The 17065-nt window shown below is 45.5% G+C and overlaps 1 protein-coding gene across 3 annotated transcripts in view; it reads left to right on the top strand.

Moving 5' to 3' along the window:
• Positions 1 to 17065, top strand: part of ANKRD35 (ankyrin repeat domain 35) — a 74865-nt gene that overhangs the window by 41581 nt on the left and 16219 nt on the right. For all 3 annotated transcript variants that reach the window (XM_015410849.1, XM_015410850.1, XM_015410851.1), the window contains 5 exons: positions 2921 to 2978; positions 4986 to 5056; positions 9282 to 9388; positions 12509 to 12693; positions 13843 to 13880. In XM_015410849.1, coding sequence (XP_015266335.1) covers positions 2921 to 2978; positions 4986 to 5056; positions 9282 to 9388; positions 12509 to 12693; positions 13843 to 13880 — 459 coding nt within the window. The remainder of the gene's footprint in view (positions 1 to 2920; positions 2979 to 4985; positions 5057 to 9281; positions 9389 to 12508; positions 12694 to 13842; positions 13881 to 17065) is intronic.

Genomic DNA, 17065 nt, shown 5'->3' on the forward strand with positions numbered 1-17065 from the left:
CTGATCTCCAGACTACAGTGATCAGTTCCCCTGGAGAGAATGGATGCTTTGGGGGGGTGGACTCTATTATCCCCTGCTGAGGTCCCTTCCCCTCACAAACCCTGCCCCCTCAGGCTCAATCCCCCAAATCTCCAGGTATTTCCCAAGTTGGCAACCTTATGACTCTGTTGATTCTTGCATTAGGCGGCACTAAGCCTGGATTATCCCTAGAATCTGAAATGACTTAAACCGCGGTGGCTCAGTGGTTAAGACGCTGAACTGCAGATCGGTCGTTAAGCGGTTCGAGACCCAAGTGCTGTATGACGGAGTGAGCTCCCATCTCTGGTCCCAGCTCCTGCCAACCTAGCAGTTCGAAAGCAAGAAATTGCAAGCAGATAAATAGGTACCGCTTCAGTGGGAAGGTAACAGCATTCCGTGCGCCTTGGCATCTAGTCATGCCGGCCACATGACCATGGAAACGTCTTCAGACAGCGCTGGCTCTTCAGCTTGGAAATGGAGATGAGCACCGCACCCCTAGAGTCGGATTCAGCTAGCTTTCGAGCAAGGGAAACCTTTACCCTTTACCGTTATCATACTTTGGTCACATTATGAGAAGACAAGAAGACTCACTGGGAAAACCAATAATGCTAAGAAAAGCTGAAGGCAGCAGGAAAAGAGGAAGACCCAACATGAGATGCATTGACTGCATCAAGGAAGCCGCGGCACTCAGTTTGTAAGACCTGAGCCAGCCTGCTAACAAGAGGACGTTTTGGAGGTCATTAATTAATAGAATCACCATAAGTCAGAAAAGACTTGATGGCGCTTAACATACACATATATCTTGTGGTCAAGACCAATGCTCCCTCTAAGCTGTGGAGTCTTGTGAGCAAAAATTCTACTTTGTGAGCTACTGGCATTAAAGTTGTGAGCGAGCGATTTGGCTGCTGCATAAATTCGTTTGCTCTGGAGTTGTCCTTCCTGAGCTAAGATAAGAATGTGTGAGCCAGAGGCTAAAAGACTGTGAGCTAGCTCACAGTAACTCAGCTTAGAGGGAACATTGGTCAAGACCCCCAGATTCTGCCAATGAAATAAATGTTGTATAATCATTAGGATCGGTATACTAATAGGCGGGGCTGCAGCTAAATTATAGAAATATACTTTGCATGGAGAATTTCCAAGATTCAGTTCTTGAGTTCTAAAGGGTAGCAGGTATTGGGGAACGGAGCCACCTGAGATCTTGGAGAACTGCTGTCAGTCAGAATATGTTATCCTGAACCAGTTGGACCAATGTAAGAAACCTAAATATGTTCATCGCTTCTAAAATTCTCCTCATCCAAATTTTCTTCTGTCTTTTGAAGTTCACAAGTGAATCTTGTTTCAGAGATGACCAGATGCATGAGGAATTTTCCATCGTTCGGTGTTTTTTTAAAAAGATTTCTGCATTCTGTACACAGTGTGGTGCATGCAGTATCTGCTGCATTCCCATTAGCAACGTGTGCATTGCTAAATGCCAGAAACCTAACGTAAGTCAAGAGATCAGACCTAGGATTGCATCAGATTCTTTTTACTGATGTGCAGGAGGCATGTATGCACCAGTAGAAGCTGCACAAGAGGAATTTTGCTGCAGTCCTACATAAACTACACTGAGATCATTTTTTTGCAGAGTTTTATTGACACCAGTACAGCAGGGGTGAAAAATGAGAAGGAACTTAAGGGTGTGGCACAGTTCACAAGCTTCAGTTCCAGAATTACTTTTAGAAAATCTTCTAGTTCAACTGGAATTCAGAAGGAATGGAACACAAGCCAGAACAAACAAACAAAATGATAAAATACACCCCTAATTTACATATTATTATTTATTTATTTGGCTTGTGTGCAGGCCTGTAGATACGGTGGGGCCTCCTGGGGCCTGGCCCCCCAACTTCCTTTCAAGGCCCCTGACTTTTGTGAAGAAGCCTCCCCCTGCTTCTCCCTCAAAGCATTTAAAGAGACCCTTTAAATGCTTTGGGGGAGAAGTGGGGGCCACGCACCTGCACTCCAAGCCACGAATTTCAGTGCCCCCTGACTCCCATTTAAAAAACCCTGGCTACACACGCACTTAAAATTCATAACCACTATTCTTTAAGGACTTCTCTCTGGTCACTGAGTGAGACTGCTTATCCCATTATATGCTCTGGGTTTTACCTAAAATCAGAATTGGTTTTAAAATGTGTGGTTCTTTATTAGTAGAAACATGTTTCAAAAATCAATTGGGGAGAAGGGCTTACTGAAACCTGTGTTAATTTTATGAGACCTGCTGCACATTCATCCAATAAATATCTCCTATTCTGCACATGGTCAAGCATAAAAGTTGCTGTATAAAGACTACAACAGCCATGATACAGAGCAGCAATGAAAGAACTGTATGTGTACTATAAATAAACTCCAATAAAACTGAGAAGGTGATATCAAAAATACAGGCACACAAACATTATCATCTTATATCTAGGATGTGTTTTTAGGGAAATGGATGTCAGAGTGGAATTCCATTGGGGGTTTCATGCATCCCTAAGTGCCAGGGTACATACAACAAGGATGTGGATACATATTTTGTAGCAAACATTCCAAAACTGAAACTCTTTTTCTGGTGACTTAGAATCATAGAATGTTAGAGTTGGAAGGGACCTTGCAGGTCATCTAGTCCAACCCCCTGCACTCTGCAGGAGCATAGCCGAGAGACAGCCATACAATATACCCGAAAGATGGTCGTCCAGCCTCCACTTGAAAACATCCAAGCTATAGCATTTCCCAACTGTATGGCATCCTTTTATATACAACATTTTGCAATTTGCATTTTCCTGTGCTGATTTTCCCCTTGCCATTTTTATAAAGCGCTCCTACCGTTAGGCTGTAGCGAATTAGAGAAGTCTGTTAATATTTTTTAAAAATTGCCTCCCTGCAGCATGGAGCCAATGAAGACTGTGTAGATGGACAGAATCGTACGCCGCTGCACTGGGCAGGTGAGACCTCAAAGCCATTTGCTACCAAAAGCCATTTGAGAAACCGTCTGGTGTGTAGTTGGAGTGTCAGACTAGGGCCCAACCTGCATCTAGCATTTGCTCCGCTGTTTTACCAAACCCACATTGGAACAGAAAGTTCCCTCTACACTGCATGCCACTTTCACTTTCTTTGATTGTCAGATCTTATACTGCATGCCAGTTTCACTTCCTTTGATCTCTTGGTTTCATGGTACCGTCTGCACAGATTCATGGCCGTTTTATGGCCATTCAAGGGTGACTCTGCAGTCAGTATGGCATTGGCCCGGGGTATTTGAATGTGGTTTTGAGCTGCATCTTTTTCTGTTCCTGTGTGGGTTAGGTAAAACAACGGAGCGAATGCTAGATGCAGAATGGGCCTAGGAGCTGGGAGACCCAGGTTCAAGTTCCCATTCAAACATGGAAGATCACTGGGTGACCTTGGGTCATTCACTCTCTTTCAAGTCGATCTACTTCACAGGGTGGTTGTTGAGAGGATAAAATGGAGGAGGGGAGAAGAAGAAGAAGAGGAAGAAGGATTGGATTATCCCGCCCTTCACTACCCAAAGGTGTCTCAGAGGAGCTTACAAACTCCCTTCCCTTCCCCTCCCCACAACAGACACTCTGTGAGGTAAGCGGGGCTCAGAGAGCTCTTGACAGAAACTGCTCTTTTTCAAGAACAGCTCTTATCAGAGCTACGGCTTGCCCAAGGCTGTCCAGCCAGGTGCAAGTGGAGGAGTGAGGAATCAAACCCGGTCCTCCCAGATTAGAGTCCGTGCACTTAACCACTACACCAAACTGGCTCTAATGCTGTAAGCTTCTTTCGGATCACCACTGGGGAGAAGGGCAAGGTATAAACAAACAGGGTGGTGTTCAAATCCGTGTGTAAGATGCTCCTACACATAGGTTTGAACTCTGCCCTGTTTATTTATATATCTTCCTACTAGGGCCCAATGGGAATCTAGAGTCTCACTCCAAACAAGAGATTCCTTCGTCAAGGCTGACCTCTCTTCATCCTGCTTTGAACAACGAAGCAGTTCACCATATGAGACACCTCAGCTTTCCTGCAAGTACAGCAACTGCTTCGCTCTTCATTCACTTGCCCAGTTGTGCTGCAAAGCCTGTGGCTTCAGGTCTGTGGGAACCCCATGGAACCCCATGGAACCCATCTGGCAGGGCTAAACACAACCCCGTACCAGGCCTTGGAACTGCTGCTGAGCTATGAAACAGCACAAATCTCAAGTGTTCTAAGCAGTACTTGCAGGAGATGCTGTGGGTGGAATCCACAAATGGAACATGGATGTTGTCGGGCTGTTCTTGCACCTGGAAACAGGCTCTCTGTTTGGCTCTTGAGTGAATACAGATGTCTCCCCTATGAGCTCCCATATGAGATCAGGGCTCCGTGGGACCTTTTACAGTCTCGCAGGGCCTGCAAGATGGAGCTCTTCCGTCAAGCTTTTAGTTGAGGCAGTGGGCATCCACATTCTATCAGGCCTCCCCTTCAGTGGATCAGACCTCATCTGCTGAGGTGCTAGCTGGGAATACAAGTAATGGTATTTTAATTGATGTATTTTAATTGTTTTTAACTATAGTTTTTATGATGGAACCCACCCTGAGCCTGCTATGCAGGGAGGGCGGGATAGAAATCCAATTAAATAAATAATAAAAATAATCATTGGTTCACCAGTGGGATCAGAGCATGGGAGATCCCACTGGTGATAGTAAAGCATGCCGGTGAGTTACACAACCCACTAATAGTAACCCCAAGACCAAGGCAAGAGATGAGCAGAGGTGTCAGTTTTACTGGTTAATATTTGTAAACATGGACACAGACATGCCTTATTGCTCCTAGGATGCATTGCTTCTAAAAATCACCCACGGCTCTTGGTCAGAGAAGAGACGGCTATCTAAACAAGGAACTATCATTCTAGCTATATTTAAAAACTTAACTGTTAACTCTAGCCCCCTCCCTTTTTCACGCACCCCCTGCAGCTGTCTCAGGATGTGCATCTAGCGTGCTGCTGTTGTGCGATCAAGAAGCTTTCCTGGACGTCACGGACAACGTAAGTCTCAGTAGGGTTTCTTTGCTGTGACCGAAACAATATTAATCAGGGGGTATAGTTCTCCTTTACAAGCTAAGTCAGGGTAAGACTTGGCTGCTAAAGGCACTGAGAGGCGCCAAGTTTGTCCGTAGCCAGCAAGAAAAGAATTCATTATGTTGCTCAGACTAGTGAGTGAATGGGGGAGGGGAGGAAGCAAATTTCCTCTGGTCTTTTGTTAAAAATCTACCAGGCTGATGTAGCTACTTTCCTTGTAATTCTGTCATTTGGCCACAACTTAGAGGTGGCGCTGTTGATGCCACAGCAACCAATTTAACACAACTATCCCTCTGGAATTATGGGGAATCCCTTTCTCCCAACATTCCATAGACCCAAGACTGTTGTTATAACCAAGGTTACAGCACAAGCATCCCCCCCCAGTGGCTATTACTCATTGCTGAGAACTCTGTGCTCTGCTATGTGCTTATTCCTTTGTCTGCCTTTTTCACCTGTCCCATGGTTTGAAAGCAACACAACTATTTAAAGATGTGATTTAAAAAATATATACAGTTGTTCTACAATCAGTTATCAACAGTTCAAAACATATCTCAGCAGCTGCAGTGTGTGAAATGGCAGACTGCGGATCTTCTTGTGTGTGAACCAGCAAGCATCAGGCTACATTCAGAAATCTAACTTCTGGAAACCCGGGTGAAGGAGCTGAACTGTGAAAAAATGACAGATACCTGCTTGCTCAAGAAATGGATCATAGTGCACATGGGGAAATTCCCGGGGGCACTATTTGGGGAAGCCCACATGTGCCCTTGGGTAGACAGACATAGGTTTCCCACTGTTGCACTCAAAGCAAGTCCCCCCCCCCAAAGCTGAACCAATTTACTTCAGAGAGTAATAGAGTCAAATCAGTGAGAATTCTTAAGTACTTTTATTGTCTACACAGATAAGAGAGAACACAACCAGCGACCAGAGTGTTCTCTGCCTTTCTTCCAGAAGGCAGAAGTTTTTATACAAAGCAAAGTAAAAGCATTGATTGGTTCTGGTCATTTTATAATCAAAATAGTAATTGGCCATTACAAATTCCATGGTGTACAGCTCACAGTTACGCCACTTGATCTCCTGCTCTTGGTAGAACACAATAGGCAATAAATCTTCCAAGTCACCTGGCTGGAGATTGTGAACCCCAAGCTCACCCCTCCCTGCTATCTGCCGTTACACAGACAGTGGACTTTGGGGGTGGGGTACTCCCCACCAGGCGGATCAGGGCTGGTGGATCTTGGGGCGCAAAAGCGGGCAAACCCCCACCCCCATCAGGGGAATGGCAGTGCTAGGTGATCATGGTAGTGGGGGACACTTCAGGCCCTTCCATAAAATGTGAAGTACAATTTGAGCAGGATTCCTCAAGGGCAAAAATAGGGGCAGTGATTGAGCAGAGAGAGGGTCAAGTAATTGAGACTGACCCTAGTAAAGTGGGAGAGCTGGAGAATATGCTAAACCCCAGTCCCTGATTCCAGACCCAATGTAAACTCACACAGCAAGTAAAGAACCAGGAATTCAGTATCACTGTACTCTACTGTTACTTCTTTCAGCAGTGGACTACTGAAATGCACCTAAAGTTGCCAGCCTCCAGCTGGTGGCTGGAGATCTGCTGGGATTACAACTGATCTCCAGGCAACAGAGATCAGTTCCCCTAGAGCGAATGGCTGCTTTGGAAGGTGGGCTCTATGGCATTATAACCCATGGAAGTCCCTCCCATTCTCAAGCTCCATCTTCAAAATGTCCAGGTATTCCCCAATCCGGAGCAGGCAACCCTATCCACATCATCGGCTACCAAGTTCTTTTAACTGAAGGTGCTGGGAATCAGACTTGCGACTTTCTGCATGCCCGTCAGATTATCTACCACTGAGCCACAGCCTTTTCCTGTCAAGCACTCGACAATTGAAGGTACAGGAGTAATTTATTATCTGGCCACTGCAGTCAGGCCACTCAAAAGAACTCTGGTACAAAGCACCCAAGATCACTCAGCAAAAGAAAAGAAGATAGGGACAGCCCACCAAGGTCTGGGGAAATGGAACATGTCAACTCTGAAACATCTCATAACCCTACAGAGAGCTATTGCCCATAGGTTTTGCAGAGGATTCGGCCTTGAGAGGAGCAGTATTTCCTTTGCCGACTGCCTGCCGCACTGACAGATAAGTACCACATCCAGGACCACAGCCTACCGTCATTGTTATCTTGCTTGAGGAAGGCTCACTGTTCCTTTGATTGTCAGAAGAGGAGTCTCCCAGGAGACTGATCAGCTAGCATCTTGATACATTTAATCGTTTCTACCTTGAGTCCTTTAAAAAAAAACACAGCAGATGAAATTAATGAGGTATGACAAAAGCAAAGGAAATCGTCTAACGCTGCAACTCAGGTCAAGCTTGTGGAACGAACCTCGGGGGTTAAAACAGTAACTCAGGAATGCAGGTGTGAGCGAATGAACCATCTAATAAATAATTAAGAATTCATTTTCTCCTGCCTTTTATCTCTCCTTTTATTTTCTTTGGGATTTCCCCCCCCCTTATTTTGCCCCTTCTCTCTCTTACCCTATGTTTTCTGTTTGGCATTTTCTCAGCGTCCCTGAAATTAATTAAGAAACAAAATCAAAGTGCGAGGTTACGAAGTTCCTTTCCATTACTTGAAATCCTGGTCGGAATGAAAAAGTTCTTGCTGTTTCGAGCGCATCAGTTGGTGCCTGCATTCGAGACTGGATCTGCATATTTTATAGGCTGTGCCTGTGCTTATTCTATTAATTTTGAGGCTGTGTGGATTCCCTTTTTTAGCTTTGTGTCCCGACACGACCAGACAAGATGGTTATCGGACTGGACTAAATCGATGTTAATAAACAGACTTGTCTGAGTTATTTCCCTACCTGCAAAAAATAAGTTGTGATGGCCTTGGGAGAGAAGGCCTGGACTAAATTGACGTTATTAAACTGACTTGCCTGAGATATTTCCCTTCCCGCAAATGGCAAGTGGTGATGGCCTTGGGAGAGATGGAATCCTTGTTCTATCAAGTATTTGGCATTTCCTTCATGTGCTATGTTTGTATATTTAAATTTGTTATCTTACGTTTGGTATATGAATTTTGTAATTTATCGGGTTGAATAAAGATATATATAAAATAGATTTTTTTTAAAAAAGAAAAAGATGACCTGCTGGGCTCCCTGTACTTTCAAGCCCCCTGCAGCTGTTCTAAGATTGTAGGCTGTATACAGGGACAGGGATGGAGGCCGCTGGGCCCATCTCCCTTGGCCTCACCTCCTTGACAAACCTGATTTCTCTTCATTCAAAGCTGCTTCCTGCCCCCAAACCTTGTGACCACGGGCTCTAGAGGAAGTATATTATTTTCTCTTGTGTTGTGGGGACTGCAGATACAATCTGAGACACCTCTGTATATAACACGGAACTATTTAATGACAACATCTGTCTGGAATGTCCAGGGCAAAATGGGTGCAATCAAGTAACAACACGGACAGTGTGACGTACTGGATAGACTGTCAATCTGGGAGACCCAAAATTAGAACTTGCACTATGCCATGGAAGGTTGCTGGTTGACCTGGGGCCAGTCACACACTGTCAGTCTAACCTACCTCACAAGGTTGTTCTGAGAATGAACTGGAGGAGACAAGAATGATGTAAGCCTCTCTGGGCCATCTTTGGGAAGAAAGGTGGGGTATAACGAAGAAGAAGAGATTGGATTTATACCCCACCCTTCACTACCCAAAGGTGTCTCAGAGCGGCTTACAATCTCCTTTCCCTTCCCCTCCCCACAACAGACAACCTGTGTGTGGCAAGTGGGGCTGAGAGAGCTCTGACAGAAACTGCTCTTTTTCAAGAACAGCTGTGCCAGAACTATGGCTTGCCCAAGGTCATCCAGCAAGTGCAAGTGGAGGAGTGGGGAATCAAACCCGGTTCTCCTAGATTAGAGTCCACACACTTAACCACTACACCAATAAATAAATACATTTCAGCTTGTCATCAAGGCAAGCTTAGCTCACTTGGTCTTCTGAATCCTGAAATCAGTTTGTTGCCTCCTAAGGAATAGTTAATGGGTTTGCCCCCCCAAAAAAATAAGGGCTTGAAGAACAAGCTGCTCATCCACCAAATGACTGGAGGCCATGCTCATTTTTTATTTGTCATTTTAATAACAAAGTAAGGCTTCTAACTTCTTTTCTCTGTCTCTCTCCTTCCAGAACGGACAGACACCTTTGATGGTTGCTGCTCAGGGGAACCATCCTGCCATCTGCTCCCAGTTGCTCCAGAGAGGGGCCAAAGTTGACCTCACTGACAAAGATGGAAAGTAAGTATCTTGTTTCTTGTGCAGTGGTTAAGAGCAGCAGACTCTAATCTGGAGAACTGGGTTTGGTTCCCCTCTGCTCCACATGAAGCCTGCTGGGTGACCTTGGGCCAGTCACAATTCTCTCAGAGCTCCCTCAGCCCCACCTACCTCACAGGGTACCCATTGTGGGAAGAAGAAGGGAAGGAGATTGTGAGACACTTTGAGACTCCTTTGGGTAGTGAAGAGCAGGGTATAAAACCAACTCTTCTTCTTGTCTGTCTGGCATGAGCAGTGGATGTGATCAAGTGGATGGAATCCTCAGTATAATCTACAAGAGGAGGAACGACCAGGAAGTAACAGGCGTTAAGTACAGATGGGCATGAACCACATTTTTGCAGTTTGGTTTGTGGTCCATGGCTGACCCACAAACCGAACCCTGAACCTACATGAACTGTTTGTATAGGTTTGTGAGCCATTTAAACCCTCTGGTTCTGCTCCCCCCCTCTCACTGAAGCTCACAGCCATTTAACCCTCTGGTTTTGCTCCCTGCTGCTTTGAAGTAGAGGGGGGAGCAAAAGCAGAGGATTAAATATGGGGGTGAACTGCTTCCAAGGGGGTATTTCACTCCTCCTTTCTGCTGGCCTGAAAAGCACATCCCCCCTTCCTTTCTGCTGGCTGTGGTGAGCCACAGCCAGCTAAAAGGTGGGGGTCAAGTGCACCCGGGAAGGCACTTCACCCCTTCCATTTAAACCCTGTTTTCTGCTCCCCGTGAAAATCCATAGGGACCTAAAAGCAGTGTTTCAATAGCTCCCAGCCATTTAAACCCTGCTCTCTGCTCCCCATGGCTTTTTGCAGGGAGCAGAATGCAGGGCCATTTAAACCCCTTTTCTGCTCCCTGCAGAAAGCCACAGGGAGCAGAAAGCAGTGGTGGTTTAAATGGCTCTGAGCCATTTAAACCGAGCAGCTGAGCAGTGGGGTGCTCCCAGTCACTCAGCTGTTTCTTCTGAACAGCAGAAAGCAGGAGTAAACCCCTGCTCTTTGCTCTTCACAAACTGTCATGAGCCACCACAAATTGTGCCAAAATTTGTAGAAGTTCGTCCTGGTTCTCCAGTTCACAAACTTCATGAACTTCAGTTTGTGAACCCCAAATAGCCCAAAATTTGTGACAAACTTTAGTTCATCAGCTGGTTTATGCCCATCCCTAGCCGTAAGAGCCCCTGCTGAATCCGTTCAAAGGGCCATCTTGTCCATACCAGTGTCAACTCTTAGGAAGCATTAATTGAGCAAGGGATGAGGCCTATCCAAGGGTAAAGACCAGCCTAAGGACCACCCACCTAAGATGGGTCCAGAAGGGTAACAGGGCCAACAGAAAACACTCTGTTGCTGTAAAGTGCACAGCTATTGGTTGTGCTTACAAATCCCACCAACCAAAGTACCCATAAATGATATCCAAACAGCTATCTGACAAACATACCACAAGCCCCCATACACACTCCAAGCACGCTCACCTCCAAGTAGAGTTGCCAGTCACTCTCTGTGGGTAGGAGATTTTCCACGCTCAACTCCTGTTCCCTGCTGCCATTCTGTCAGCCAGTGGGATAAAAAGTAAAAGACTGCTGTTGGCGTGATGGCGCTAATGTCACTTTCAGAGAAATCCCAGAAGTGATGTCACTCCACTCTAGGAATTGCTGGAAACTCTATGGTTTTACCTGTTATGCCAACAGTACACCCCATGTCCCTTTCTCTCCCCGACTCCAGCTGGCTGGCAATGCTACCTCTGAGACCCTGAACACAACCACACCAAAACCCTCCAAAAACAAAAGCAAACTAAGACAGCCTAGAGAGACACCCATAGCAAAAATACAGACAAACACCCCGGACACTAGTGCACTCACTCCACACACAGAGACTCTTCCTTATCTTTGCCTTGGGACTCCAGTTTGGCTTTTCCTCAGCCATTTTTCTTCTTCTTTATACCCACTTGCTTTTTCTAGCCTTGCTTAAATACAGTTATCAAGGCTGGCTTTCTGTTTTTTGAACTCTTATGAGAATTCGGCCACAGTTTTTGTCACCCTGGCAACACACTGTTTTTAAAAAGCCTGAAGAAAGCAAGTGAGGACATTGATGCAGGCCTGAATTGGCTTCTTCATATAAATGCCCAAGCTTTCCCCAGGTTGCCAACAGGCCTGGAGGAAAAATGTCCTGCCCTTGAGGCTTAATGGGAAATTATTTACCTCCATGTCATGAAAAGCTTTAGCTGACCATTTCCACACATTAGAGACATTTTTTTCTCCAGACCTTTTGGGAACTATCCTCTTGGCAAGCCGTTGTGAGTAATGCAAACTGGCCTGTCTGGCCCATTTCCCAGCCAAGTGGCAATTCTGCTTACGCAGCAATGGCTGCCCAAAGGCCTTCATGGAAGCCAACAAGTAGGATATGAAGGCAACAACCTTCCTGACGTTATTTGTCTTGCATGGCTGTGAGGCTGTTATGAGGATAAAACGGAATTGGGGGGCCAATACCATGTACACCAAATTGAACTTCATAGGGAAAGGACCAGGTAATTAAAATAATTGTTGTATGGCATTGTGTGGTGGTATCGCCAGGAGATCCAAAGATTGTCTGGCAGCCTTAAGTTCTAACTCTTTTAGTGAGCTAGACTTGGTTTTTTGGGGCTGAGGAAGCTCTGAGAGCTGTGACTGACCCAAGGCCACCCATCTGGCTTCCTGTGGAGGAGTGCGGAATCGAACCCTGGTTCTCCAGATTAGAGTCTGCTGCTCTTAACCACTACACCATGCTGGATCTCTGGACCAGATAAACATAACCTTGACAGAATACATCCTATGACAACTCTCAAGGTTGAGGGAGAATGGAAATGTTGGGTCGTGCTTTATGGCAAGCAGCAGCCTCTGCCTTCATCACTGGTTCTGACCCTGTGTGGCCCTCAGTGCTAACCCATTCCCCGCCCAGGAGCTGGAGCACTTCAGGCACATTCCCCGTGGATCTGGAAAAACAGCCTGGAAGTTTAGGAGAACCTATGGGGCATGTGTGGCTTGCTGCATTGTGTTGAAAGATGCCTGGGGAATACCTAGGGAAGAAATGATATCTGCTCCAGAAATCTTCTCTTTCTCCTCTGTATAGAACCGCCCTCATTCTAGCTTGTGAGAGTGGCAGCATGGAATCCGCTGAGCTGCTTCTGCAAAACGGGGCCAATGTAGGGCTGATAGATAAGACAGGGCTTGATGCTCTCCGCTATGCCACGCAGACCAAGAGCCGACCCCTGAAGCGTTTGCTTCGGAGTGCCCTGAAGAAGTGGAAGAAAAGAGGTAAGGGGCAGATCACATGTGTATATCCGATGCACTTGTCGTGCAAATTCTTTTCTTATTGTTCCCAAACAAATGCACTTCCTTAATGTAGAATAGGACATTGAGTAGGCCTCCCATATAACTGACCCAGCTCCAGTTTCCCATCCCCAAGGAACTGAGGAATGGGAGAAAAAAATGGCTTCCAGATAGCAAAGCTCTAGGAATTCCTCTAGTTTCTGTGGTAAAGACCATAGAGACTAGGGGGTGTAGCCAAGAGCATTGTCCAGAAGTGACTTCACACCCTTATCGAACTCTGCGCAATCCCAGACATTGCCTTCCAAATATCCCAACATTTGCCAAGACAGTCGAGGGAACTGTAGTACAGAGTCACAAGCTTACTTCAGACATAATGTAAAACCATGATTTAATGATGATTGATTTGTGAAACCAGCTTCAGATCTGGACTTCAGCTCCTAGACTGATGGACCCTTAATAATCATAGTTAGTGGTGGATTGCATTCAGGAAATTATATTAACGGTTCGTTTAATTAAACCACAGTTTTGCATGATTTCTGAACAGAGCTACTGTTTTCTCTGTCTTTTGAGATTTTTCCAGGGAGTGCCCAGGCATTTTACGCATGGCACATCCATAAGGACTACGGATTTGCTTTTTTAAAAGCCCGTGGGGGTCCTCAGGATCCTGAATTCTGTGCCCTGACATCAGTTTTTGCTCTTACAGTTGTGTGGCCATGGGTCATTAGTGCTGCAGTAGCAGTAGCAGTAGCAGCAGCAGTAGTAGTAGTAGTAGTAATGTGCTGTCACGTAGCATCTGACTTATGGTGGCCCCGAGAATCATAGGGTTTTCAAGGCAACAGATGAGCAGAGGTGATTGGCCCTTGCCTTCCTCTGCATAGCAACCCTGGTCTTCTTGATGTGTCTCATCCAAATACTGACTGTGGCTGACTTTGCTTAGGTTTCAGGCTCTAACAAGATCAGTCTAGGTGCAACTAGCAGCTGCTAATCAATTTTTTGGTTAGATTACTTGACTGAAACCCTTGCAATCAATAAAAAGGTATAGAACTCGGGGCAAAATAATATCGGTTGAGTGTTTTTGGTCTATTTTTGTCTTGGGTATCACTTTGTTCAAATTTTGTTTCTCCATTTCTGCAGAGAGTGGGTTTGATTGCTCGTCAGAGACTGGTTCACAGGTAAGGAAATAACCCACAGGAGAGGGACCATTAGTTTTTCAACAAAAGATATTCCATGTTTATATCTCAGCAGCTGCCCAAGAAATGCATTCTTCTTTTTTACACGATATCCCAGTGATGCTATTGAAAACCATTGTCTGAAGACAAGCTGCTGAGTTCCCAGCCTCATTATTCTTCTTCAAGGGATTTTAAAATCTATCCCCAGATGGTTGTCCATTTCCTTGGCTCACACAGTTGCCTTTATGGTTTTGTTCTGCTATGATGCTAAATCATTGTTTGAAGCTATGTGAATAAGCCTTATTATGGAGTCTTTATGGAGCATGTGGAATCCTCTCGTCTTTCCCTTTGTCACTCATGTGACATGTTCATATGGGTTATTCCTGGGCTTTCAGTAATCCATATGTTGTGGTTACACTTGAATTCCCAAGCCAGATTTGTTTTACAAACTGGGACTCCAGCCTGGGAACAATTCAGAATTAGGAATCCTGATTAGCAGTCCCAGTACAAACCAAAGTTTACTGGCTCAGAATTGATGGCAAAAGCAAATTATGGTTTGCCAAAATCCTGGAAATAGGTTCATGGTGCATGGTGGGAGAAGGAGGCAGGAAGGGACTGCATGAGCAACATCCCCTCCCCCGGCTCCTTAAAAGTTTGTTCATATAATTACAGGTGAACCTGACACATCTGAAAATTCTCTGGAAAATGAGCCATTGATCTTACTTATAATTGCAGCACCCTTGAGATTTGTCTCTTCATTGTTCTAGAAGGGATGTGGCGAAATTAATTGCTGGAGATTTCAAGGTCCAAAGAAAGTACAACTTTGCATAATTCATAATTAATTTGTTCCGGAGGGGTAGCTGCATTTGGCTGCCGCAACCAAGGGCATCTATATACAACTACTAGTCAGATAATATCTTAGAGGACTCTGTGCCCGCCGCACATGTATTCATCCTGGATCAAACCGTTTCCCTGGGTGATTCTATGAGACTGCTTTTGAAAACAGTCTGGGAACTTCAGTTCGTTCAAAATGCGGCAGCCACCTATGGGAGACAGGAGGGGTCCTTTCTGCATTCAGCGCTCAAGTCAAGGCAGTTTAAGGCCCAATCTGCATCTAGCTTTTGCTCCACTGTTTTACCAAATCCGCACCGGAACAGAAAAAGATGCTGCTCGAAACCACATTTATATATCCCCCGGGCCAATGCCATACTGACTGCAGAGTCACCCCTGAATGGTCATAAATCTATGCAGATGGCTACCATAAACGTAGTGCTGCCGGAACACGACTGGACCTTACAGCTAACCATATTTCGACGACTGCAAAAATGTGTGCGATTTAAATGATATATGTTGTCCTCCCTTACCCCCAGCATTGTTAGTCCCATGTGAATTTCATGAGTAACTGTAAATCGCTCAGAGCCGGCAGCTCTGCATGGATTGAGCGATCAATACATTGAAAGATTATTATGATTATAAAACCGAGAGATCAAACGAAGTGAAAGCAGCATGCAGTCTGGACACTGCCATAAAATCCGACAATAAATCAAAGTGAAAGTGGCATGCAATGCAGAGGGGAATTTATGTTCCAGCATGGGTTTGGTAAAACAGTGGGGCAAATGCTAGATGCAGATTGGGCCTAAATCCACAGCAAAACAGCATCAAAATAACTTGGGGCAACAGCAGGCTGAAACCGAGCTGACCACTGAATGAAGGTAATACAGAATTGGGGGGAGGGGGGAACCTGGAATAAAAAGAAGGTTGAATTCAATTTTAGTGCAGAATTGGGGTGGGGGGACTGGATTAAAAAGAAGGTTAAATTCGATCTTAGTGTAGAATTGCTTGGAGAACACGGCAGTGAACATGGATTAAAAGAAGAGTGCAGAAAGGGTGCCCACTGCAGAAAGACTTGCAGTGGCTGCCCATTAGTTTCCAGGGCCAATTCAGAGTGCTGACTCTTATCTTTAAAGCCCCAAATAGCATGGGGCCAGGGTGCTTGAAGGACTGCTTCCTCCTCTACTGTCCATCCTGCCAATTAAGATCTGCCTTTCAGGCCCTGCGCTCTGTGCCCCCACTTTCAGAGGTGAGGTGGGCTGCTACCAGAGATAGGCCTTTTCCACCTCACTTCTGGAATGCCCTTCCTCTTGAGGCTTGCCCGGTGCTGACATCGCCCCCTTTAAGGCACCATGCCAAACTGCTTCTATTCATCCATGCTTTTAATTAAGGATCCTTTGATACCATTTTAGTCTGGAAACTGTTCTTTTAAGCTTTCAGTGGTCTGTTTTTATCGCCTGTGCTTTTATGCTGGGCTCGTTTTTTTTAATGCTGGATTTTAATAGCTTTTAATTATTATTTTTTTGCATTATTTATTTTTTGTATGCCATCTCGGGCAGGCTCCTGGAGAGACGGCATAATTTAAAAAAAAAATTAAATAAATAGCAGGCACATTGGGAACAGTGGAAAGGGCGCACAATCCCTTTTGGCACAGCAGATGGCCACAGCCTGGCCCTGGAGCCTTCTAAGCCCCAGCAGGTGCCTGTTGGCATTATTGGCATGCAAAAATATTTGTTTTCTTTAACTGACTTTAATTGATTGTCCTATGTAATTGATTTCCCCATTATGTTAAAAATACAAATCACTGGCTAAAAATAATTGGCATGTACATCAATAGCATCCTTCAGAAGATCTCTGGGTGATTTGGTCCATTTTTCCTGGGTTAATAATGAATCACATGTTGAGTAGGGGAGAAGTCCACCCATCTTTCAAGTGTAATATACGTGTATCAGTGGCTACCAGCCATGGTGACTGAGGGGAACCAGAACCAGGAGGCAACATCAAACTTGAGGCCCCTTGCACGGCTTCGCCGGGTTTAGAGGGCTTTGACCGGCTCAGCCTGGAGGAAATTGATAGATTGCTTGTATCTGTGCGTCCAACCACTTGCAGCCTTGATCTGTGCCCCTCTTGGCTCATCAAAGCGGGCCACGAGGGGTTTCGAGGTGCCTTGAGGGAGATTGTCAACAAGTCCCTCTTGGAGGGGCGGTTCCCCAAGGCACTCAAGGAAGCGATGGTCCGCCCTCTCCTGAAAAAGTCAACTCTGGACCCGGCTGAATTGGCCAGCTATCGGCCGGTGTCCAATTTGCCCTATTGGGGCAAACTGATTGAGAGGGCGGTGGCGACTCAGCTACAGGGCT

This window comes from Gekko japonicus, unplaced genomic scaffold, assembly GCF_001447785.1.
Source record: "Gekko japonicus isolate JY-2015 unplaced genomic scaffold, Gekko_japonicus_V1.1 scaffold42, whole genome shotgun sequence".
In the NCBI taxonomy this organism is placed as follows: domain Eukaryota; kingdom Metazoa; phylum Chordata; class Lepidosauria; order Squamata; family Gekkonidae; genus Gekko; species Gekko japonicus.